General features: G+C 42.4%; 1 protein-coding gene across 4 annotated transcripts in view; it reads left to right on the top strand.

The window, feature by feature from the left end:
* The window catches only part of SAMD10 (sterile alpha motif domain containing 10), a 65,665-nt gene that overhangs the window by 8,043 nt on the left and 31,139 nt on the right, over positions 1–26,483 (top strand). For 2 of the 4 annotated variants that reach the window (XM_031951821.1, XM_031951820.1), the window contains exon 2: positions 26,200–26,319. In XM_031951821.1, coding sequence (XP_031807681.1) covers positions 26,200–26,319 — 120 coding nt within the window. Of the gene's footprint in view, positions 1–896; positions 1,079–1,268; positions 1,438–1,766; positions 1,908–2,498; positions 3,989–8,179; positions 9,362–26,199; positions 26,320–26,483 lie in introns of those variants that run through there. The other 2 variants (XM_031951822.1, XM_031951823.1) reach the window with 2 other exon arrangements.

Here is a 26,483-nt window from a genome sequence, read left to right as displayed (position 1 = left end):
TTTAAATAAATGTTGATCATTCTATATTTTTAGCATGCTTTAGAAAATGGAGAGGATTCCTATTCAGGTATGTGTTGAACTCAATTACTTTTATGACGCCATAAAAATAAATCTAATTCTTCTTCAACACTATTGCCCTTCACATATTTGAAGACAGATATCATACTTTCTGTTCTCCCTCTCCCACCTCCAGATTGTTTTCTTCTTCAGGTTAAGTATCCCAGTATCTTCAATCCATGCTTGTATGACTCAGAGTTTGTTATCTATGTAATAGGTGTTATGAAACTGCCCACTCTCTCAGGAATGAGAAATGTTGGGCTCATTTTTGGTCACCTAACACTCAGTGAACATCTTTTGAATGAAGGAAGAAAGAAAGGAAAGAAGGTAGGAATGAAAGAAAAGATGGAGGAAGAAAAAAAAGAAATAGAATGAAAATAAAAACATGCTGTTGCTTAAGTTTTTGGGAAAACTGAGATACATTATGAAGAAAGGGTAGATATGGGGCCAGAAGTATACTGGAGCCAGCTCTTACCAGCTTGGCAATTCATTATATTTAGAGTATGCGTATTTATGTCTCAGAAATTGACAGATGCTAAGAAAGAAAGAAAAAAAATCAGGGCTTGAGTTATTATTTTGTTAATTTTCCAGACTTAGGAAAGTGATGGAGAAAATGTAAACTGGGAAGTGTGTTGTGGGTGTAATTCTCTCCCCCCTTCCCCTCACTGCCTCGGCAGTTATTAAACAGTTCCTAACACACCCCTGCTGGGAGCAGGAATTCCACCCTCTTTCTGGGTTTGGTGGGGCAGGGAGGGGGAATCGGTTAGTATCTGGGTTCAAATCCTCCTGATGATTCTCAAACTCCCCACCGCCTCCCATCCCTCCTTGTGCCTCCATAGCTGCCGCACATTTCAGCTTCTGCAGGAGTCTTTTGGAGCACACTGTATCTACTGAGAACCTTCCCTGCCGGCTCCAGCGGGCCCCGGGCTCCAGCCTCACGTGGCATGACAGTCGGAGCCAACGAGCGGCAGGGGGCAGGACGGTCAAGCTCCTGCAGCAGCCGGGCACTGAAGCACAGCAGGTAGTCCCCTGCCCCCTCGCTCAGATCCTTCCAGCCCCCCCCCCCAGGTCTCCCCAGTCATTTGTCTCTCCCACCCATGATTGGCCCATTTTCTCTATGCACCCGCCTCCCCAGTTACCTGTCCCCCTTTCACTACTTTTATGGCTAGGAAGTCCTTCCTTGGGTCTATCCAGCACCCTTCCTGCTACAGGGCCGGCACTATGACCACTATGGGTTCTACCATACCAGCCCCACACTGGGTGGCCTGATGCGGCCGGTGGTCCTGTGGAGCCAGCAGGACGTCTGCAAGTGGTTGAAGAAGCACTGTCCCCACAACTACCTCATCTACGTGGAAGCCTTCTCCCACCATGCCATCACTGGTGCGCTGGGAGCGGGGGTTGGAGCACTTAGTGTGGGTGGTGGGTCTGTCTGTGCCCGGGTCTGGGTCTGTCTGTGTTTGTGGGCCAGGGAGTGTGTGTGTGTGTGTGTGTGTGTGTGTGTGTGTGTGTGTGTGTGTGTAATGGAACACGTGTGCCTTTATGCCAGGGCGTTCCGCCTAAATCAGAGAGGACATCTCCCCATGTTCCCCAGGCCTGATATTGTGCATGATTATCCCTCGTTCTCACTGTGTGTGCCTGTGGCTCCCAGTCTGTTTCTCTGTTTCTGTGGCCATCTTCACCCCAGCCACGGCTTGTCTGCCTATACTTAGGTCGGGCATTGCTTCGGCTGAATGCAGAAAAGCTTCAGCGCATGGGGCTGCTACAGGAGGCCCAGAGGCAGGAGGTGCTGCAGCAGGTCCTGCAGCTGCAGGTACGGGAGGAAGTCCGGAACCTGCACCTGCTGAGCCAAGGTGAGGGCTGTATTGAAGGGGGGAGGGGAGAAGAGATGGGGCTTTTAAATAAGGTTGGAGGAAGAGCTATAAAGATACAATACCCAAGCCTCTAGATATTATTCCCCAAATCTGGCCTGGCAGGAAGAACTTGGTGGAGTAGGAGTTATAATTCGGGCTAGTTTGGGATCAGGGGCAAGATAAGAAACCTAAGAAGGAAGGTGCCTAGGAAAGTTAGAGATTGATTCTCCCCTCTCAGAGCCACAGTTTCCTCATCTGTAAAGTGAGATATTTAGATTAGAAGATATCTAAAATCTTTTTTAGTTCTGATATTCTGTGATTCTGAGAGATGTTGAGAGGCTGAAATCTCTGACTGGAAAGAAAAGAGTGAGAGTTACCAAAATAGCCAGGAGAGTTACCAAAGCCAGGGAGCATCTACCATGATCTAGGTTCTCATGAAAGTAGATATCAAGCAAAAGGTGACACCCTGAAAATTTTAGATTTTTAGGCAAGGTTTTCAGAAGCAACTGAGAAGCACAAATCTATCTGTTCACAACTGGGCTCCCTGCTCCACTTCTATAGCTCTTCTTTTATTCTTATTGCCCTCTATAGCTTCCTTTGGAAACATCTCCTAGTTCCACCCCTTCAAGGGTTGTGGGTGAGACCCCAGCACTGTGATGCCTGACCTGGACTAGAAAGAATGACAGACAGCTGGGTCAGATAAGGCGTCTAACAGCAGTTCCAGACCAGCGGGCAGTGATGGACCAGTAGCTGAAGCTTGTGTGCCCCCACCCCCCGGCCAGAAGACCCACAACTTTACCCTGAGTTCAGAGGCCCGTTTTTATCCAGCTGGCTACAGGTTGCAAGACCTCCAGTATATCTACTGGCAACAAAAGACTCAGTTGTCTTCTTATATCTTGACAGGATCTGGGGAATCCAACCCTAGTAGGCTTCAAATCCAACACCCAAAGTGGAGGGGGGCATAGAGGGGAAAGAAGACAGATATTGAGTTCCTCCCACAACAAAGATTCTGGAGTTTTATCCCTTCTAAACCCTTGTGCCACTTATAGCACATATTGATATCTGTTTGGGGGGGGGGGGCCACAGTTCCAGGAGTATTTGATGCACTAGCTCCTGTCTGTGATTCCCCTATACAAGATGTCTATTTATAGCCTTTCTCCCCAAAATTGGTGACCCTTTCTCAACTGGGAAATGCCCAGGCATGGAGACCGATTTTACAACCCCATTCTCCCATGATTTTGTCTTTCTCATATCCCAAATACCAGAACTTGTGCCACAGGGAGACTTACTGGAGAGACTGGTTGCTCAGAAGCCAGTTTCCATCCCATTCCCATCCATTTATTTATTTTCCCCTCCTCAGGATGTGTCCTCCCTATTTGTCTCACTAATACTAGGGATTTAGATTTTTTTGTTCCTCTCAGCTTCCTCCTTCCTCCTTCTGACTCCCAATTTTCTCCTCCCAGAGACTTTCCCGATCAGTCTCTGAACAGGTGTGGCCCACCATTGGAGATATTTCCTTTTCCAGTGAGACTCCCTGAGCTCCCCTGGGTAATCTAATGAATTTAGTTTACACAGAGCTTTGCAGAAACCTCTGCTCTGAAGTCTTAGGTTTTTAACATTTGACTGGCTGTAAAAGTTCCATTTGGGGGTGGTTGCAGACGTGTCTGTTCTGTAGTACATATGTTAAGGGAAGGCTCTTTGTTTAGAATTTGGTCATTGCCTTGGGCAGAGTTACTGATGCCTTTGGGAGCTGGTGGGACATGTCACCCTTTCAGTCTTTGGCAGTGACCCTAGAGCATGATGATGCCATCTAGGGACTGGGCTACAAAATATAAAGTTGGGTTACAGCAGATCATAGAACTGGAGCTGGGTCTATTCAGCTGGGAAATGAGTGAGGAAAAGGGGTAGGACTAATTAGCTACTCTCCCCTGTCTAAGTCCTACTCATTCCACTCTAGTCTTCCTATTCTATACCCCTTTTAGAAAAAAATCTCAGGAACAGAAAAGCCAGGGGCTTTTCCCTCCAGCCATTCCCCCACCATTTCTACTGCAGCTCTAACATGGATGATGGTGTATAGTAAGTATGGGGAGAAATCCACCATATCTAGGCAACTCCCATCCTTTCCCCCTACAATATGTCCAGTTCTATGCTAGTCGATGAAAACTGCTGTTGCCCCTTCAAAGCCCCAGGGAATAAATTAAGAGGGAATTTAAAATCTCTAGAAGTAGAAGGGGAACTGTCCATTTCCCCTCTCTCCCCTCCAACTAGCCCTGAAGTATTTGCTCAAATCCTAAACCCACCCAGACTTATTCCTAGTAAATGAGCCCTTGAAAATACAATAACATTGTCATAGGATTTTGAGAGAACCTTAAGATCATCTAGTTTAACCCCTTCACTTTACAGTTGAGAAAAATGGAAGCCCAGAGATTTGCCCATGGCCACATCATTAGTAAATGGCAGAGCCAGGATTTGAACCGAAGTTCTATGACCAGCACTCTTTCCATTCACTGCACAATGCTGGTTCCTGTTGTCCCTGGAGCAATATATGAACCTGAGTATCTCCCTCTCCCCCTTCCCAACCACTGTTCCATGTATACTTGTTGTTTCTGTCTCTGTTTCATTTTTTTATACACTTGATGTAAAGATATAAAATAAAACCTGGTTCCTAAGTGATTGTTCAGTTGGTGATATAGGTGCCAAAGGAAGACTGCAATCCAGTTTAATATATTCCAAGCATTTACAATGTGCAAGGAACTATGTGAGATAAAGATACTAACATGAAGTAAAACCTAATTCTTTTCCTGAAGGACCTTACACTCTATTAGAAGAAAATGACAAGTATACGGAAAAATAAGTACAAGGTAGATAGTTATGAGTCAAAGGCACATCCAGACAAATAAGACATAAGAAATATGAAGGAGGGCAGTGGGAAGGGCTTATTTTTCACTGGAGAGCTCAGAAAAGACTTCCTAGAGGAGGTGGTATTAGATCTTGAATGAAGAAGATTGCAACAGGCAGAGATGTGGGGGTAGTGAAGATGGGATCTATTCCAGATGTGAAAGACAGCTTTCAGGAATGCAAGGTTGCTGGAGAGTGCAGGATGAGAATGAAAATTATTGAGGTCCAGTTTTGCTAAAATGGCAGAGTGAAATTGGGCTACATTCAAATTCTGCAAGGTCTTAAACCCCTGATTAGGGAATTTATATTTTATTACATAGCAGTGCTTCTTCAGCAAGGAAATTGTGTTGGCAAGTTTGTGCATTTGATATCTATGTGAAGGATGGATTGGAGAAGGAAGAGGCTGAGGGTACTGACATCAGTAAGTAGGCTATTCCAATATTCCAATAATGTAGCTATACCAGTAGTCTAGGTAAAAGGTGATGAAAACTTGGGTTTTGTTGATAGAAGTGTGAATGAAGATGAAAGGGAAGATTCAAGAGATATTGCGGAAGTAAAATTGTTAGGCTTTATTAAGTGATTGGATTTGGAGAATAAAGCAGTGGGGATTATCAAAGATGACCCCAAGATTATAAATCTGGATAAAGATTGGGTGGATGATTATGTAGTAAAGAAAAGTAGTTGTTTGGAAAACAGGAGGGTTTAGGAAAGAAAATTATGAGTTCACTTTTGGATATACTGAGTTTAACGTGCCAACAAGACACCACTGATAGAGATATCTAGCAAGCAATTAAGGGAATAGAGGTCAGGAGAGATTTTAAGGTTGAATTTGGCAGGCATCTGCATAGAGGTGACAACTGAAGCCTTGTAGTGGATAAGTATCATGAGAGAGGAGGCGTAGATCAAAAAGAGAATCAGGCTGAAGACAGAACCTGAGAAGGAGGGGAGAGCAGAGAAGAATATGATCTGCTGAAAGGGGGCTGAGAAAAAAACCATGGAGACAAGAAAAAACTCAGAACAGCGTCTCCAAAGCTGAAAAGATCTGAGGTCAAGGAGGATGCCTAAGGATGACCAAAACCGTTGGATCTTGCAATTAAGAGGTTATTGAAGAAGAAATACATTTCAATAGAATGGGGGGAGTAGAAACCAGATGGCAAGAGATGAAAGAATGAGTGGGTGGTGAGAAGAAATTTATAGTGGTTATAGATTACAGGTCATTTTGTTTTGTACATTAACAGAATGGTTAATAGGACAAGATTTAAAGGAAATGAAAAAAAGATAATAATGTCTCAAGTTACACAACTTTATAGTTCTCATAAAAATCTTGTTGAAGTCAGTACAGATACTATTAGTGACTTGACTCTAAATCTGTTCATTCCAAGGCCACTGCCTCTCTGAGAATGGGATTATAGGATCATAGATTTAGAGCCAGAAGGGTCTCCAGAAACAATCTAGTCCAATGCCCTCATCTTACAGAGGAACTGATGCTCAGAGAGCTTGGGATTTATCCCATGTCACATAGATATTAAGGGAATTCAGGTCCTTTAACTGCAAATTCAGTACTCCTTATTCTGTGCCATACTGTACAAATGTCATTGTAAGCCTTCTTGAAGAGAGTCATCTCAGGATCTGAACCAAAAGAATGAAGAGAGGCTGGACAAATCGTTTTGATTTAGAGAAGAAAGATGAGGGAGCTCAGTATAGGCCTAAATATTCTCAATAAAATAAAAAAGTAAGATTATATTGGGGCAGCTAGGTAAGGCAGTGGATATAGAGCACCAGCCCTGAAGTCAGGAGGACCTGAATTCAAATCTAGCCTCAGACACTTAACACTTCCTAGCCGTGTGACCCTGGGCAAGTCACTTAACCCCAATTACCTCAGCAAAAAAAAAAAAAAAAAAAAAAAAAAAAAAAAAGATTATATGTTGCAGGGGGAGGAAGAGTAGGGTACAGATATAATTGGATACTGGAATAGAGAGTGGAAGTTTTGGAACAGATGCCATGAATGTAATATGAAGGCAATCACAAATAAATGGAAAGAATGCAGTCAGAAGAGAGGACTCAAGGAAGGGCAGGGAGCATGATTTTGGGGGGATTGTGTGTGATCAGCACAGTGATTTTCTCCTGAAGTGCTAATCTGCTCAGAATAAAGAAAAGATGTCATAAATACTGGGAAATAACCCAGGGTTGTGCCTCTGTGTATTGGGTTGGGGAGGAAAAAGAGGAGCAAGGAATTAAAGGGGGCAGGTCAGTGTCTTTGTCGAATTTGACAATCATCAGTAAAACTATGAAAGGAAGGAAATTAAACTATAACAGGAGTAGTGGACTAGGAAGAAGAATGGAGATGAAAGAACCAGAGCATCCTGATTAAAGAGCAGATTTGGAAGGAAGAGGTAGAAGAACTCAAGCTTAAGATCAAATAAAGGAATTTCAGAGTTCAATATCTTATAGGTAGAGCAGTTTCAAGTGATATTGGATAACCACATGGAGATTGAGATCATTGGAATTAATTGAGTTCAGGAACTGAGAAACCAAAGTCATCAGTGTGAACAGCCAGAAGATGATAGCAGGGATTGTAGTGGAGCAGAAGACCAATTGCTTAAGTTATTGGGGATATGAGTAACCTGAAGTTTAGTAGATGGTAGCAGCAAGGAAAAAGAAAGGAATATTCGATAAAAGAAGGATTGCTGACTAATACTAGTAGTGCAAGGTCTTGGAAGTAGCAATGGCAGTTACATGCTTTTTGCCGAGTCCAGGAGTGTGAAAGAAGTACTTAGCCAAGGAAAGTATTACAAGAGACTGGGTATCTCCAGGATAAAGCCATGTTTCATTTAGTGCCAGAAAATGGAGGGAGTGCAAAAGAAAAAGCAATAACATAGGATTAGAGATTCAAAACTGGAAGAGATCTTAAAGGTCATTCAGTCTAACCCTCTCATTTTACAGTTGAGGAAACTGAGGACAAGAAAAATGACTGGCCTAAGGTTGCGAGATTTGCAAAGGTTTTGTCCTGGTGCATCCACTAAGGGCTGGGATTTTCCCAATAAAGAGTGGGGAAATTTGTTTCAAGTAATTTGCAGTGACCAATGCTAAGAAAGACGTGGAGAGGGTGCTTGGGAATTCCTAGATTCCAAGTGTCCCAGAAATAATCAGGCATTGCTGTCGACCCTGATTAGCAGCCTATGGCTTCAAGTGACCAGCCGGCCGGTCAGAGGAGCGGACTCGTCAGGCCACTAGGTGGCAATCGTGCTACGTGCCTTCGGCTCCTCTTGGGCCCCTTCCGGCTCTCTAGAACATCCCAGGCCTCCCCCTCAGAGAGGATCAGTAGCCCCAAGTCCTGCATCACTTTCCCTAACTGGCCTCTCCCTCCTCCCCAGCCCCCTGCTGTTCCATGCACTGCCCGGAGAGAACACCTTCTCAAACTGCTTTGGGAGGAGGGCCTGAGGCGGCGCTGGATCTGTGTGGAATTGCCCCTTTCAGCTTTTTCTGAGCGCTTGGACAAGTCACCTAATCTGTAGTTTCCTCCTCTGTAAAATGAGGGGATGGCCGGTGCCTCTAAGGTTCCAACTTCCAGTTAAAAAATCTCTGATCATATATTCTGGATGGATGCAACTCACTATCATCTCTAGGCTTGCCTGGCCTTCAAAGCCCCACTCTGCCCTTCCAGTTTTATCCCTCCTTATCTACTGCCTCTGTCCATGGTCTAAATTATAAAATGGACTGTTACTATTCTGAGATCTTGATCTGTTTCTGTTTCTTTGTTCCTTTACTGTGCCCTACCCAGAAATTTTGTGATAGGGTGAGTACCACAAAAGGCACCAGGAAGTAGCACAAACTACCCTCAAGTGAAGGGGGGAGAAGATGGGAGATGGGACCTGGGTTACTAGGAAGGCTGCCATGTGGAAGGGAGAAGGGAGGGGAAGCAGTTCATATCCTAGCTCATTATCTAATTAATCTCTCTACCTTTAAATCTAAGATCCTGTGATCCTTAGATTACTATTTTAAATAATTTTTGCTAAGTATTAAGCTCTGTTATTTCTGTGCTGCTGAAAGGATTAAAATTTTTTAAAACTTTGTATCTTCAGTCCAGCGAACAAACTAAATACTTAATAAAAATGCACGTAGTAGGTACTTAGTAAGTATTGGCTAAATTTAATTTTTGATTTTGCAATGGTTAGTGGAGCTTGAGTGGTTTCTACTACTCTCCTGGGAGGGAATAGATAAAATTCAGGGACTAGGCCCTGGGGAGACCCCGGGGGAGGGATTAGAGGGTTGGGGAATTGAAGTAGATAGTCATTTGTGGTAAAGTGTGAGAGATTCAGGAAACACTCAGGTTCAACTTTTAAAGTTCTAGAGAGAAAGTGATATAGAATGAATAGTGGTAAATACAAAAGTACCAGAGAGAAACTTTTAAACCTCAAGTCCATGAACTCATAACAAAATTTTATTAATTGTATTTCAATATTTCTTTTATAATTCTATGTATTTTATTTTATGCATTTAACAACATTATTTAGATTCCATAAAAGTTCAGCAGACTGCCAAAGGAGTCTATGACATGTTAGAAAATATTAAGAACCTCTAACCTGGAGTAAAGAAGAGATAGAGATTACTAATATAAGACCTTTATTTCTGAACTTTATTTTCTTTTAAAAATTAAAAAAATTTTTTCCAATTACATGTAAAAACAATTTTTAACATTAAAAAAAATGTTGAGTTTCAAATTCTCTTCTTTCCTCCTACCCCTCCCCACTTCTTGAGAATTTCATATTAATCATGTTGTGAAAGAAAACAGACCCCAAACAATCAAACACAAGAAAAAAATTTTTTAAAAATTTAAAAGTGCTTCAATTTGCATTCAGATTCTCATCATTCTTTCTCTGGAAGTATTTAGCATTTTTCATCCTAAATCCTTCAGAATTATATTGGATCACTGTATTGCTGAGAGTAGCCAAGTCATTCATAATTGATCATCATACACTTTTGCTGTTACTGTGTACAATGTTGTAGTTCTGCTCACTTCACTTTGCATTAGTTCACATAAGTCTTTCAAAGTTTTTTTCTGAAATGTTCTGTTCATCATTTCTTACAGTACAATAGTATTCCATCAAAACCATGTTATCACAACTTGTTCAGTCATTCTCCAATTGTTCAATTTCCAATTTTTTGCCGCCACACACTAAATATTTTTGTACATATAGGTCCTTCCCATTCCACTTCTCCCCCTTTAAAAAAATTTCTTTGGACTACAGACTAAGTAGTGGTATTAGGTCAAAGGGTATAAACAGTTTTGTAGCTGTTACTCTCCAAAATGGATGGATAAATTCATATTTCCACCAACTGAGCATTAATGTTCCAATTTTTCTACATCCCGCCAATATTATTTTCCTTTTCTATCACATTCATATTCTCCAATCTCATAAGTATGAGGTAGTATCTCAGAGTTGTTTTAACTTGAATCCTTTTAATAGTTTTTATTTTTCCAAATACATGCAAAGAGTTTTCAACATTCACTTTTGCAAAACCTTGTGTTCAATTTTTTTCTCCCTCCTTTACACTTCTCCCCTCTTCCCTAGATAGCAAGCAATCTAATATAGGTTAAACACGTGCAAGTCTTCTAATCATATTTCCATATTCATAATGCTGCACAAGAAAAGTCAGAACAAAAGGTCAAAGAAAAAAATGAGAAAACAAACAATAACAAAAAAATGAAAACGTTATGCTTTAATCCACTTTCAGTCTCCACAATTCTCTTTCTGGATGCAGATGGTACTTTTCATCACACATCTATTGGAATTACCTTGAATCACCTCATTGTTGAAAAGAGCCAAATCCATCACAGTTGATCATTACTTATTTTTGTTGTTTCTGTGTACAATGTTCTCTTGGTTCTATACACTTTGCTTAGCATAAGTTCAAATAAGTCTTTCCAGGCTTTTCTGAAATCAGCCTGCTCATCATTTCTTACAGAACAATAATTTCCATTACATTCATATACTATAACTTATTCAGCTATTCCCCAACTACCGGGCATGCTCTTAATTTTTATCCTTACCACTACAAAAAGGAACATGCATCATTTTCAGGGTGTTGGGGTGGAAGAATATGTTGCTTATATTTCATTAAGTCAAGCAGAAAAGAAGGGAATTATTGAAGATCTGTTTCCTCACCAAAGATAATTAGATCTCACTCAACTTTCTCCCAAATGAAGGGTCATTTCCCTGGGGCTTCTGAATGTCCAAGAAACTACAAAGTTTTGCCTCAGAAGGGGTCCCAAATTTTCATATCTCCTGCTCTGCCCCTCTTCCCAATAGATCAGAGAACTGTCTCCTAATTAACCTCTGACTTCTTTCCCTCTGAACTTCTTCCTATTGTCTCTAGAATCAAATAGACTCATTTTTTTTTTTAGTTTCAACCTACTTTTAAAAATTACACTTTACTTCCCTTCAAGCATATTAATATTCAGCCAAACTTTCCCTTTATCATTTTTCATATATGAAACTCCATCTCCTCAAGAATTTGCATAGGCTATTCTCCATTCCCCAGATTCACCACCCTTCTTGCCTCTGTCTCTTGGAATCCCAAGTTTTCTACTAAAGTTCAGCTTACAAGCTACCATCTACCAGAGATTTCTTCTGATATTCCAATTCATACCTTTCCCAAATGAGAGTGTATTTATAAAATTATTAGTCCAGTCCCTAGAACATAGTAGATACTTAATAAATGTTGGTTCCTATTTTCTTCCTTCCCCATTATACAAATTACCTTGTATTAGCATTGTATATATTCTTTATCTACTTATATATACCTGTTTTCTTCTGTGATAGTTAAACTCGTTGAAGTTTGGGATTGTGTACTCTTTGTTTTTACATCTGCTAGGTCCTTGGACAGTTCTGACACTTTCTGGTATACTACAGGTGCTTAATTAATTCTCCTGTCTCTTTCCCTTTTATTCCCCCCTCCCCCAAACTGTTAAAGGTAGGGGGTGGATAAAAGAGATACTGAGGGTTTTTTATTCCACTGAAAGAGAAAGCCCCTAATTTTAAGGTCTACCTGTGCCTGTTGGCCTTTCACATCCTATCCCCTGAGAAGACACTAACATATTTCTTATCAAAAATTCTCAGACATACTTCTCTTAAGAAATGTATCTGTTAGGGAGAAAATTCTTTTGGTGATTATAATAGAGTAGTAAAAGAAAAAATTAAATAAGTTTTGGTTATAAATTAAGTAACCGTTTTTCTAGAATGATAACTCCAAACTATATTTTAATATATCCACTTTTCCTCATTCAAGATTATGATAAAGGTAAATTGTCTAGGGGTAGAGAGAAATACAAGGGCATAAGTAGACTGTGTCAATTTTGGACATTTCTCTAAGCTAAAAATTATTGAAGTCAACAAAGCAATCATTTATTAAATGCTTATTATGTTCCAGCCACTGTGCAAAACACTAAGTATAGATACAAAGGCAAAAAACAAATCCCTCCCTTCAAGAAGCTCATATTCTATGAGGCAAGATACACACAACTATGTATATACAAGATAATTTGTAAATTGGAGGTAATCTCAATGAGATGGTCCTAGTAGTAGGGGCTATCAGGAAAGGCTTCTTATAAAAGGAGTTTTGTCTTGAAGGAAGCCAAATTATCCAAGAGGGGAAAAAAAGTAGGCAAGGACAGCCAGTGAAAAGCTGTCTGTGTTGAGAAACAGAATGCTGTGTTTGAGGAACAGCAACAAAACCAGTTGTTGGATTGAATGGTAGAGTTTGTGATGTGGAGTAAAGTGTAAGAAGATTAGAAAGGCAGGAAAACATCAATTAATGAAAGGCTTTAAAAGCCAAATAGAAAATTTTCTATTTAATCTTGGAATAGGGAGATACTGTTGTTTATTGAATAGGAAAATGACTTACAGATTAGGAAGATCATTTTGGCACCTAGAAAGGAGGATATATGGGGGGAGATCTAAAGCAGAGAGACCCAGAATGCTACTGCAATAGTGCAGGTCTGAGTGGAGTGATTCTGCACTAAGACAATGGTTGTGTCAGAGAATAGAAGGGGATATATGCAAAAGATATTGTAGAATAATGTTAAAAGATAACACAAACGATAATATTAAATTGTTAAATACTATTTAAAATTTTTAAAAAATGTTTCTGGGGACATACCTAAAATGCAGAGTATAGTATTACTGTTTTTTCTGTCAATGTTGTGCTAGGACATTAAAATGGTCACTGATAAATCACACCCAGACAATCCAGAATTGACTTTAATGTTGTAATCTAGCTATGGCCTTTGGACACCAAATCACAGAAGTCAAGAGTTGAAAGAAATCTTTAGAAATCTCCTAAAGGTCACACTATGGTCAAATTCTCAATTATCTGGAGGTGGTTTATAAGTGCCCATTTTAAATCTCAGCATGATTTCTTTTCCCTGCAGAATCCATGTGGGCTCATTGAAAACAACTTTTATTTCCATCAAGCCTAGCTAGGCATTGTGAGCCAGCTGGAGGGAATTCACAGAATATATGTCAACATGAACTAGAATATAAAGAGGCAGAGTACTGTAATGCTAACAAGCTGGCCTCGAAATCTGTAAGACCTGGTTTCAAATCTTTGGTCTGACACTGGCTTGTGGGATTCTGAGCAAATAAATCACTTTTAGTGCTCTGGTCAGCTCACTAAGACTATAAAAGAGAAGGCTGAACTGTACTGGTAGAGGGAAGTTCCTTACCTGGGAATTCCCAGGTAATGAGATCACAGGTCTAATTCCTATTAAATAGAAATTACTATTTGCTCTTAAAGTTTTTCATAGCCTGATGCCTTTCTATCTTTTCGGTTTTATTATTGTGATGTGTGGCTTTCTCAATCTGGCTTATAGGGAGACAAAAACAGACATTTTCATTATTTTCTTCCTCACCTTTCTCTGAGGGGAACTTTTTATTCCTGGAAGGAGGGGAAACAGTTGGTATTAGTGAATTGCTCTGAGAAGATTCTGGTCTAGAAATGCACACGCGTGTGCACACACACACATATATAGTATGTGTATGTTATATAGTATGTGCATATACTATACACATATATGTATATATGTATATATATAGTATGTGTGTGTGTTGTGTAACATATTCTTTTAATTATTGTTAGTCTAAGGGAAACAACTTTAAACTAAACTCCTGATTGTTCATTAATGGGGAAAGAATCCTCCAAACTTTATATATAAGGCTTGATCCTCTTCCAAATACCAGTTCTACAATGATTACAAATATGCTGTTGTTTATCTGTCATTTTCAAAGAGGACAATGATATCTGGGAGGTGGTACCATGACATGCAAATGAATTGGACTTAAGTGAAGGAGGGCCATGCAAGGTCACCTGCCTCACTTTCCTGTCTAGAGCCATCTGGGTCCAGTAGACAGATAAGATCAGGATGACTGGAAATGGCCCTGGATGCAATGGGACATCTTGGCCTTTTCAAATTAAGGTTTTTAATAGCTCTGTTGCAGAGAAACTTTAAGTTGACAGTAACATAGACATGAGAAAAAGCATACATATGAGACAATATTGAAGGAAGGAGCTTTCCCACTGGAAATGAAGTAAAGCAACTCAACCAAGAGCTGAGAGAGAGTTGCACATCTCATCCAAGAGAAAATTTCTCTGAATTATCTAGTGAAAAAAGCCATGGATAGAGACATGATAGAGAACCACACCTAAATTTCAAGTCAGATTCTTTCCAGAATCTATCACTCCCTTCAGCAACATGAAGAATGGTTGGTATTAAGGGTCACATCTCTCAAAGTTGGAAACCCAGAATCCCAAAAGAGATTCAAAAGATCATATTTCTCTGTTCTCTCTCATTCAACAACTCTTCCTCACCTCTCAAACAGGTGCAGGGCATTGATATCCATCAGTGAGGAAAGAATCCCATACCAATAGCCTTTCAGATTCATGCTACATTATACTTCACCCTCCTCCACAAATTCTATGATCTAGCTACACTGGCCTACTTTCTCCATGAACATAACATTTTATCTTCCATCTCATTGTATTTGTACTGGCTGTTCTTCACTGTTTAAATGCTCTGCCCTTTCACTTCCACTTTTTAGTTTCCCTGGCTTCCTTCAAGACTCAGATCAAATCATATCTTCTGTAATTTGTCTTTCTCAGTCTCTTTCTGTTCTCCCCTCCCCAGATGCTGATGTTTCTCTAAGATAACCTTTCAGGTATTCTATATATCTTGTATGAAGCTATTTATTCACATTGTCTCCCCTATCAGAATGTAAGCTTTCTAATGGTAGGGACTGGTATTACTTTTCTTAGTATCTCCACCATTGTTTAGCATGATGTCTGGACATAATACTAGGCATTCAATAAAAGTCGACTGACTGTATGAAGTATTTCATGGGAGATATTCTGGGACCCACTTTTCTTTCCCCAAAATAATATCTTAAGGCAAATTCAGTTAAGTGGAAGAGACCTAAAGACAAAGGGCTGAAGAGAACAGGAGATAAAGAGACATAAGACACTCCTCCCCACCTTTTTAATAGGAAATTGGGAGCATGTCAATGTTCTAGTTCATTAAGGGTTTGAGATGTATAATTAAAGTAGTTGACTATGGAGTACAGTTGAGCTGAGAAAAAGAGATGGCTGTCTCTTTAATGATCACACCACAGACCTGACACCATCCTTCTCATCCTACCCCTGACCCCCAAGAGAGTATGGGAAGGGAGGATGATAGAAGGTAGGAGACAGTAGATAAATACAATGGCCCAAAGGGAAACAGCTCCCCAAGACAGTCAACAGCACTTTGGGTATTTCAGTTGGGGTAGCCCAGCAACACCTAGACGAAGCCTATTCTACTGCACTCCCATCCTTCCATTGTTCAAGTCTCGGGCAAAACTCCAGGAGGCTAAATTCAATTATGTGTTAGTAGTATGGGGAGAAACTGTCAGTTCCCAGAAATGGGAACTTTATGTATAATGGTGCAAAAGCACCAAGTTGGGAGTGAGAAGATCACAAGTATAATCCTGCTTCTGAAGTTAATTGACTTTCTGACTATGAGCAAGTCCTTTGTCAACCCTGGACTTCATTATTCTTATTCGTAAAATGGGGATAATTCTTGCCCTGTTGACTTCACAGGGAAGTTTGTGAGAATTTGAAGGGATCAACATATATATGTGTGTGTGTGTGTGTGTATACATATATATGTCTATGTGTGTACATATATATGTGTGTACATATATATGTGTGTATGGGTGTATACATATATGTGTGTGTACATATAGATGTGTGTATACATATGTGTGTGTACATATACATGTGTGTATGTGTGTATACATATATGTGTGTATACATATATGTGCGTATACGTATATGTGTATGTGTGCATGCATATATATGTGTGTATACATATATGTGTGTGTGTATGTATATATACATATATATATTCCCTCCCTTTCTAAGCCAAAACCCCCCAAAAAGCCATCTATACCCAATGCCTCCATTTCTTCTCCTTTCAACCCTCTGTCACGGGGCATGCTCCTTATTTCAGCCGAAACTGTGCTATCCAAGTCACCAACGACTCTCAATCGTCCACTTTAATGAGCTCTTCCAGCTTCCATCTTTTGTGATCTCCTTCAGCGTGTGACATAAGCGGCCCTCTCGCTCCAGATCCTTCCATCCTCACTCCCCTTGGCTGCCTCATCACCACACCCCCTACTGACTGCGGGCGCACCCCAGACTGCCCGGGGTCCTCTTCTCTCTCCCCGCTCTTGGTGATCTCCTGCGCTTACACGTCCGCACGCTGACCACTCTCGGACCTACACCCCCAGGCCTCCTCTTTCTAGGGAGCTCTACCCATAAACCACCAATGGCTGCCAGACGTCTCCAAGCGGGTGCCAGACAAAGTCCCAAACGCCCAGAACGGTGCAGGGCCCTCCTCCCCCTCACTCTTCCGGGCAGCCTTCTAGCTCCGGCAAGCCTGCCTAGCTGTCGAGGGCACCGCCGTCTCCCAGGCCCCAGATGCGCGGCCCGGGCTTCACCGCCGCGCTGCCCTCCTTAACTCCTCGCTCCCTCCCGGGGCAGGCCGGTCGCTGCCACACGGCCGGGCCTCTCGGCCATGCCCCTCTTTCCGAGCGCTGCCTGCGACTTTATCTGCGTGGCTGGGAAGAAGTCCCTCACAAGCCCTGAGCCTGCTTCCTCCTCTCTTGCTGGACGCCCTCTGGCTCCAGATCTGGCCCTCGGACGAGGCGGCCATCGGGGGACGGGAGGGGCTGAGGGTCCATCCGAGACGCCACCCCCACTCTCCTCTCCTCGGCAGTCAGTTTTGGGGGGCCAACAGCGAGGGGACGTCCGGGCGCCCAAAGGCTGGCGCCCTTTTCGGCTCGCGCCTGCCGGGCCTTCACCGTCCCGGGTCCGGGAGGCCGGAGACACTTGACCCCGGGCCCTCCTACAGCTCGCTTTCCCCGGGACCTCAAACCGCCTCTACCTGGGCACCTCCCCGGATGCGGGTTCCGGGGTCTCGGGAGTTCCGTCCGGCGCTCAGCTCGGGCCGAAAGGAGGGGCTCCCGCCGGGGCTGCGTGGTCACGCGCTGACCCCCGTCCCCACCCCAGGGGAAGGCTTGAGGGGGGCCGTCGCATCCCCTCCGTCCTGCAAGGTGGTATCGGTGTCGTCTGACTGATGGGGGGAGGGGGACACAAGCCGGCCTCGGCGGCCAGGCCGGGAGGGAGGGACCCTGGCGTTCCCGGAGCCCAGACCGGGGTCTCCGCGCGCGCCCAGCGGATCGGGGGAACGGTAGCCTCGGGCTGCGGCCTCCTCCAGCCCCGTAGTCGTTCCCCATTTCCCTAGGAGACTGTGCGGGGCTGCAAGAATAACGCGAGAGTTGCAAGTTGCTTCCCCCGTCCCCCCGCCCCACCCCCCCCGGACTGTAAAACTGTCAAAGGTAGGAGGGGGAGGGAGCGCGCATGAGCCCAGCGCGGCGCGCAGCCTGCGCCGGCCCGGGGGAGCCGTGCCGAGCCGCGCCGCGCCGCGCCGAGCCCAGCCGAGCCGGGCCGGAGGTAAGCGCGCCCGCCTGCCTGCCCGCCCGCCCCCGGCCCTGGACCCGGCCCCAGCCCCCCGGGGCCTCCCCCTCCGGGAAGCCCTCCGCGCCCCGCCCGGGCCCCGCGCCCCCTGCCCCCAGGCCCGGGAGCCAGCGCAGGCCGGGGGGCGGGGCCGCCTGGGGCCGGGGGGGCCGGGGGAACTGCAGACCCCCCGGGCCGGGGGTGCGGCCGCTCGCTCGGCCTCCCGCGCCTTCGCGCTGTTTTCCTTCCTTCTCCTCCTACAGAAAAAGTCGCCATTTTGCTTCGCTGCCTTCGGCTTGCTTTGCGCCCCCCCCCACCCCGAGTTTGGAGCTGCCCCCCCCTCCAGCTCGGCCCGGCCTGCCCGGCCCGGCCTCCCCGTAATCCGGCCCCTTCCGGCTCGCCGCCCGCCCGCGCGGGACCAGACTGGACTGGACGGGACAGGCCGAGGCGGGGCGGGGTGAGGGGCGCGGGGCATGGGTGGGGGGCGTGTGGGGGAAGACGATCCGGACCCCCGCGCACCCCCACTTTTTCTGTCTTCCCGGCCGATTCTCCCCCGTCCCAGCCCGGCCACTCACAGTGCGGAGGGGGAGGGTCAGGCAGGTGACAGGTGGGTGTGGGACCTGTTCGCTGTGGCCCCCAGCAGGGTCGGGGCGGGGAGGCCGCTGTGTTCTCGCTTAGAACGCTGAATCCGAGCGGGCGACATAGGAGAAGAAGGGGAGGGTCTGGAGGTCCTGCTGGTACCTTCTTGAGGATCGTGATGGCCGTGAATATCTGAAGACATTGACTCTCGCTGGAGTTGGCCGATGGCTTCTCTGCACACTGGCCCAGGCTTCCCTCCCCCTCCTACCCTGGCCCCAACTTTGCCTTTTCCCGACGGTCCCTACCCTCCCCCTCCCCCCGCCCTCACTCAGCCCTGCCTTCTCAGAGATGTAGGGGTCTCCAGACGCCCCACGACGCATCCACTGCTGGCCCCCCCACACCCCTTGGAGCTTTTGGGGGCCGTTTCTCCTCGCTGTGACCCTAGGACTGAAGCAAAACTTGCTGCTCTTGGTTTGTTTCCATGAAATGGTGTTCTGGATCGCCCTGCCTTTGTTTGGTTTTGTGAGTTCCCTGGGCTGTGCATTTTTTGATTAAGAGGATATATTTGTTGTGACTTTTGAAGGGAGTTTCTCTTTAGGTGAAAATGCCTCTCTTTTCCCAGTTCCCTGGGAAATAGGCTTTTGGGAAGGAGAAGCAAAGGGCAAGAGGTTTTTCTTTACCCTGATGAAGTGGATGAATGTAGAAAATCTCTCCTGCTCTTTTGATGTTACTGTGAGAGTCCTAATGTCTTCCTGTCTCTAACCCTGAATTTCTTGGTCTTCTCTAGTCTTGAATTCAGGTAGTTGGCCTTCCTAAACCAATCCAAAGCAGCGGTTCTGCTCATTTTATAATAATGATGGCTTATGTTCACGGTGGTTTGCATACTGCTTTTTATATTTTAATCTCACGTGATCATCACTCTGAAGTAGGTTCTCCAGTTATTCCCACTTTACAGGTAAAGAAACTGAGGGCTTGAGAATTTTAGCCTGTGATCATTCGGCTAGTATGAGTCAGAAGCAGAATTTAAATACAGATCTTTTCAAGTACAGTGCTTTTTCTACGATTCCACCACTGCTTTCTGAGTTATTCACATTGGAATCATATTGGGGAGAGGGGTATGAGATAGAAAAAAAAAGCAGGGATTATGGAATTAATCCCCTATTGACAACTTTCCTTAGCAGGTTTCTGTTCCTTTGCTGCCCTTTTGACAAGGGCATGGAGTGCATATATAGAGCCCTGAAACCTTGCCTTTTGACCTGGGATATACATGAGATCATCTCCCTCTACGCATAAACACACACACACACACTCCCCTTTATGCTTCTGTCTTTGAACTTTGCAGTAAAAATTATACTCATCCACACAAGTTTTGGTCTGAGCCTTTCTAGTGATAACTCAATAATAATCCGATCCTATCTTTAGAGAGGTCAATAAGAGAGAGGGAAATTCAGTGAATTTGTCCCTATCTTCTGAGAGGTCATTTAAAGAAAATGGAGACTTTAAAAATTTGGGTCTTGAACAAGGAGATATATGAATGAGTAAGTGTAATAATTAGCCTGGTGCTCCATCTTCATGTAGTACTGTCTGTACCTTACCTGTAGATACAGAGTGAAAGAGATTGCTTCCCAAAGACAAAAGCTTTTCATGGGTTTGTCCTAGTAATTACTTTGTTTCTTTATTCCTTTGTTATATTCTTACTTGGGCTGGGCTCTTGGGGGAGGGAGAAAAGAAGCTGAGCTGGAAGGATACAGACAACCAGGAACTTTCTGGGCTTTACAGAAGGAAGAAAGGAACAAGTCTGATAGCTTTGAGGAATATATGGTGAGAAGTGTTTTTCTGTTGAAAATTAGACTGCCAGAGTACTAAATAGATCAATTTGAGAAAAGATGAGGTATAAATAAATTGGATCTCAGTAAAGTTATGTATGTCTGAGCTGGAAAAGACTTTGGAGATCATCTAGTCCAGGAGTTCTTATCCTGGGGTCTGTTACTTAAAATTTTTTTTAAGCAATTAAAATATTATATATGTAAATATATTGATAACTGTTTCATTAGAATTGGTTTTCTTTGTAATTCAGTGAATTTAATTTTATGTGCTTAAAATATTGTTCTAAAAAGAGTTTCTTAGGTTTTACTAAAAACTCCCAGAGGGGGACAAAAAAGGTTAAGAACTCATCTACCTATCCCCCTGATGTTTTGAAAAAATTGAGTAAGTCTGGCCTAGAAGAAAGAGAAGCTACTTCCCAAAGTTGAAGAAGGAGACATGGGTACCCAGAAGTTTAGATGTATATCAAATAGTAACTGATTTAATATTCAGGAGTTAGATTAGTTTCAGTTCAGTTTTTATTAAATTCCTGCTGTGTGCCAGATATTCTGCTAGGCATGGGGGATAAGATGACAAAAATTAAAATCTCTTGCCCTTAAAAAATCTGTGCTCTACTAGGACATTAAACATGGACACAAATCAATACAGATTATTTAGGAGAGCTGTAATAACTGAAGAAAATAAGAAATGCCTCTTATAGAAGATGGCCCTTGAGCAGACATGTGAAAGAACCTTGGTATACAAAGAAAAGAAAGAAGATTCTTAGCTTGGGGAGTCTTCTAAGAAGAAGACAATAGGATGTCACTTGTGGAGAACATCAAATAGTTGAGATTGGCTGGAATAAAGAAGGCATAAAGAAGATTCATAAGCCTGTGAAGATTAGTTAGGACTAAACTGTGAAGAATTTTAAATACCAACCAAGTAAGTATATATTTTAAAGTTAGCCTGGGGCTACTGAAGATTCTTCAGCAAAGAGGAGATATGCTCAAACCAGTGCTTTGGAATAGCAGTTATCAAAGTGTGATTTGGGGTCTTGGGCATCTCCAAGACTCTGTAGTGGAGTGGGAGAATCTTTGAGGTCCCAAAACTATTTTCATAATCTTAAGATGTTTAATTTCTAATAGGATAAATGTTAATAGATATTACACATAAAGCCTTTTGTTTAGGGGTGATTCTCAATAATTTTTAAGAGTATAAGGGGACTAAGACCAAAAAAATTGGCTTTAGAATATCAATTTGGCAGCTGTTTAAAGGGTAAACTGGAGCGGCAAGAGGTTTTGTTCAAGAGACCAAAAAGGGAGGTTGCACAGTACCAGTCTAGGCCAGAAGCAATAAGGGCCTAAAATAAGGTAGTGATTAAGTTAATGGGAAAAAAGAACAAGATGTTAGAAATGTTTTTGTATATATACACACACATATATACATGTGTATATGTATATATGCACGTGTGTATGTATATACATATGTGTGTATATATGTACACATACATATATATATATATATAAACCATCAACTTTAATTAGAGATAAGAAGTGAGAGAGAATTAAAAATTAAGAATGACTTTGAAATTAAAAACCTGGGTGAATAGAATGCCTTTGATAGAATTATCTATGGGGAAGAAAAGTGAATTTAAAGGGAAAGATAAGTTTTGTTTTCAAAATTTTTATTTAGAGATGTTTATGTTCAACAAGCTGTTAGAGATGTGAGACTGAAAGCTTAAAGAATTGATGAAGGCTAGATGTGTAGATTTGGAAGTCATCTACATAGAGATGATAATTAAACTTTTGGGAGCTGCTGAGATCACTAAGAGAAAGAATATACACATAATAGAAGAGGGCCCTGTTTAGAGCCCTGGGCTGCACCCTTACAAAAGGGATGGAACACTAATGGGGATTTTTCAGAAGAAACTATATAGCAGTGGTCAGAAAAGGAGAAAAATAAACAGGAGAAAACAGTATTCTGAAAAATGAGGGGAAAGAGTTTATACAAGAGGAAAGAAAGATTGGCCTGAAGTGTTGAATGTTGAAGAGAGGTCAAGGAGAATGAAAACAGAGAAGATGTTATTAGATTTAATAATAAAGAGGCCAAGGGTGATATTAGGGAGAAAAGTCTCAGCCAGTTGGTATCAGTAGTTATATTTTATTGTAAGGGGTTGAAAATTGTAAGTAAAAAGTGAAAAAAAATGTAGCTAATTTGGTTTAGACAGCTTTTTTCCCCCTAGCAATTTGGTTGTAAAAGAAAAAGAAGGGTATAGAAAGATAGCTTGAAGGGATGGTAAAGAGGAGATATCTAGATTTAGGGATGTGTATGCATGTGTGTATCTGTCTGGCTTTTTTTTTTTTTTTTTTTTGGCTGAGGCAGTTGGGGTTAAGTGTCTTGCCCAGGGTCACACAGCCAGGAAGTATTAAGTGTCTGAGATCAAATTTGAACTCAGTTCCAACTGACTTCAGGGCTGGTGCTCTATGTACTGCATAGAGCTAGCTGCCCCCCTGTCTATCTTAACTGGAAATGTTTGTTGGTAACCAGAAAGAAGCCAGATGTAGATAAAAGAGAGGAAAGAACTTGTCAAAGAAGCAGTCTATCTGTAGTCTAGGAATATTTTTCTTCTGTTTGAAGTACATGAAATACTTCCCCAAGACAGCAAGAGAAGGAAGATGCATTCTCAGGGTATTTCAAACTCAAGTATATGAATTCACCACAGGGCTTTTCTGGGCAATACAAACCCTTTTTTTTTGGCATTTAAATCCTTCACTGTCACTCTCATCTACCTTTCTAGGGTAGTTTTACATCACTTCCCTTTAGGTACTCTATGGTTCAGCCAAACTGTCTATCTTGCTGTTCTTTACACATAATGTCTGATATCCCATATACAGGCATGAAATGCATTGCCTTTCAATCCTGCTTCAGAATCCTTGATTCCTTTTCTGCTGAACTTGAGTACCACTTTCTACATGAGGACTATCTGAAGCTTCTCAATTGTTAGTGCTTTCCTTCTTCCCCGAAATGATTTTGTATTTACTTGGTAGTATCCATCTATCTATGTATATATACAGACAGTTGCTTTGTATAAATTTATATTACACAATTCGACTTTATATATAGAATTCTAATAGAGATTTGCATTCCAAAAAAAATCTATGCTAACTTCATTGTACAATAATATATGCATGTACTTTGTTTCCCTCCTTTTCCCTCCCTCTCCTTCTCCCCCTCTCTCTCCCTCTCCCTCTTCCTCTCTTTCTCTTCTTCTTCCTCTCCCTTTTTCCTCCTGCCCCTCCACTTGGTGCTCAGTAGCCTCCTACTCTCTATCAACCCCTCAGCCCAAAAAAAAACAATCAGAAACCTTCCAAGTGAAAATAGAAGAAAGGATGTGTGGAGAAACTAGTGAACAGTTAGGATGGGTTTGGCTTGAGGCTTCCATTTTGGTAGGAGGGAAGAGAACTTTGTCCCACTTTGCTTTGGGGGGAGGGCAACCCCCTCCCCGCCTCAGACTCCCTTGTTGTTCTGTTCTACTCCTCATTCAAGTCAGGCTCTCATCCCTGTTCATCCTCCTGTTCTCCATTCTTTGCCTCTGGCCCCCATGTATATGTGAATTATGTACTCATACCTCATTTTAGCCTCCTTCCCACCTTTCTTTTTCCATATTTTTGGGTAAATCTGTTTTCTGTAGAATAGTCAACTTATATCAAGTGATATTTGTGTATATAAACATATATATGTATATATATTATATTTACCTAAATTTATGTTGTTTTTCCTAATAGAATATAAGCTCTTTTAGGACAGGAACTTTTTTTAAAATTCTCAGCACTTGACAGCATGCCATAGTGGCTAGAGTTGGCCTACAAGCCAGAATACTGGGTTAAAGCCCTATTTCTGACATATATCAGATATGGACCTGGGGCAGGGCACTTAACTTCTCGGTGCTCTGAGTATCTCTTTAAGTTTAAAGTTTTAGAGAAGGTATTGACCTGCATGTTATAAGCTTCCTTGGACCTAGGAGTTCCTCCTCACTTCCAAATCTTAGAATCTGTAGTTTCCTTCATAGTTCAGTTCAGATACTACCTCCTATATGAAATCTTGGCTTATCCCCCTTGCTACTAGTACCTTCTTTTTCCCTTTGCCTATCAATTATCTTGTCTTTATTTCGAATATACTTATATACATTTTTAACATTTGATCTCCCATCCTTAGGCATGGAGTGTGCTGCCTACTCATTCCTGCTTCGTAGAATCCTTAATTCCCTTTTCTGCTGAGCTCGAATGCCACATCTGTATGATGACTGTTGCTTCTTAGTTTCCTTCTATCCTGCAAATCAGATTTGGAGAGACCTCAATTCTTGCCTTTGACTTTGCTTTCTCCTGCCCTCCCAGATTTGATAATCACATGTTTAATCCTTAAACTTCAACTTAGTGTGCCACTATCCCATGGCCAGACAGTGAAATTCCTTGATCATCTTTCTTTCTCCAGGTTTTCTGTATAATTTAATTTTTTAAGGGAAGACACAAAATGCTTAGCCCCATAGGGGCAGCACTAAGAAAATGTCTGGAAGTTTCAGAGGTAAGTTTAGGTTTGATATAAGAGATAATTTCCTAAAAATTATAACTGTCCAAAAATAGATTATTTTGCTTTAGGAATTGATATTTCCTGATTACTGGAGGACTTTGGACAAAGAAAGGTTGACCATTTGGGCATGATGTAGAAGGAATTCTATTCAGGGGTGAGCTGCATGAGATGCTTTTTGAGATCCTTGCGCAAAATTGCACATTTGGGATTCTGTGAGAAAATCATCTTAACTTAGCATCTAGGGCAAGAAGAATTACAGGAACAATATCTAGACTGATCAATTTATGGACAGGTTTCCATGGGGAGCCTGTTCTTTGGATTGGTATATGTAGTATAATTCCTTCTTATCTCCTATTCCTGCTAGTAGGGCCCATGGAGCCCCTTATCAAAGTTTCTTAATTGAACTGGGGAGAGAAGGCTATTCTTACAGCCTCCTTGTCCTGGTCTTACCTGCCTGCTTAAGAAGTTTGTTTTAGCACTAACCATTGGTCTGAGCTCTAAAGTGGTGATGAAACCCAGAGAATAGAAACCATCCTTCAGGGCTTGATACTATGGAGGATACAGGCTTTATTTTAGATGAATAGATTAAAAAAGATCACTTCACCTTTAGTTGTCACTGTTCATGTCAGAAGCCCTCAACTGGATTCCCCTTCTCTTGTCCCGCTCCCGAATGGAAAACTCAGCAGATAATTTCCTTTGCCCCCAGGTATTTGATATCTTTGTGCCCATGTTGACACTAATCATTAGATACTTCTACTCATTAAGATAGAATTAGTGGGGTGTGGGTGGACTTATAGAGTCAGAGGTACATCATATTATCTCCCCCTACTCTAAATGTGACTGGGGGGTATCAAGGGAAAACTTTTTTTTTTTTTTTAGAACCATTTGTTATAAATAGAAAATAAAGAATTCTTGGCTATGCTTAAAAGTGAAACTGACTTGGGAGAGCTAGAGGGATGGGGGGGGTACCATGTGAGCTTGTTTTACAAAAGCATATATGTCTATGTATGAAAGAGTTCATAAATCAAAAAATCCTATGGTAAATCTCACTTATAAAACAAATGATGACTAGAGAAAGTATTTAAAGCCACATTTGTATTACACACACACACACACACACACACACTGTATGTTGTACTATATAGTGTAATATATATAAATAAATAAGAATAAAGTTTGTGTAAGGTAGAGTAGCTGCTAGAGTAAATTCTACTGAAACTGTTCCCTCCCCTGTCCTGTTTCCAGTACTTAAGGTCTCCCTAGTCCTGCCCTCTCCTCTCACCAATATTCCTCTGTCTTACCCCTTGCATCTTTCCCTATAGGCTTGGTGCATTTTCTTCCCCTGCTTACTCACCCATTTGTACTTGGCTTGCAGAGATGGGTGACCCATACGGAGGAAACCGAAGGCTTGCAGGACCAAGTAAGGGTGGTTTGGGGAAGGATGGAGAGAGGATAGAAAGCCAGCTCCCTGCTCCTCACGAGCCTCCTAAACTTGGTAAGAATCCTTTGGTCATTGATAGACTGATCCAGAAGAGCTAGAAGTGTAGTTTGCTGGAACCAAATCAGGCTTCTCCAGTGTCCTGGGGTATCCTGGAACCTCCACTCACCTGGGAGTCTGACTCGAAATTTTGTTAAGTGTTCAGACACTAGGGTGTAGAT

Source organism: Sarcophilus harrisii, chromosome 2 (genome assembly GCF_902635505.1).
Source record: "Sarcophilus harrisii chromosome 2, mSarHar1.11, whole genome shotgun sequence".
Taxonomy (NCBI): domain Eukaryota; kingdom Metazoa; phylum Chordata; class Mammalia; order Dasyuromorphia; family Dasyuridae; genus Sarcophilus; species Sarcophilus harrisii.
This window is presented reverse-complemented; position numbering and strand designations above follow the sequence as displayed.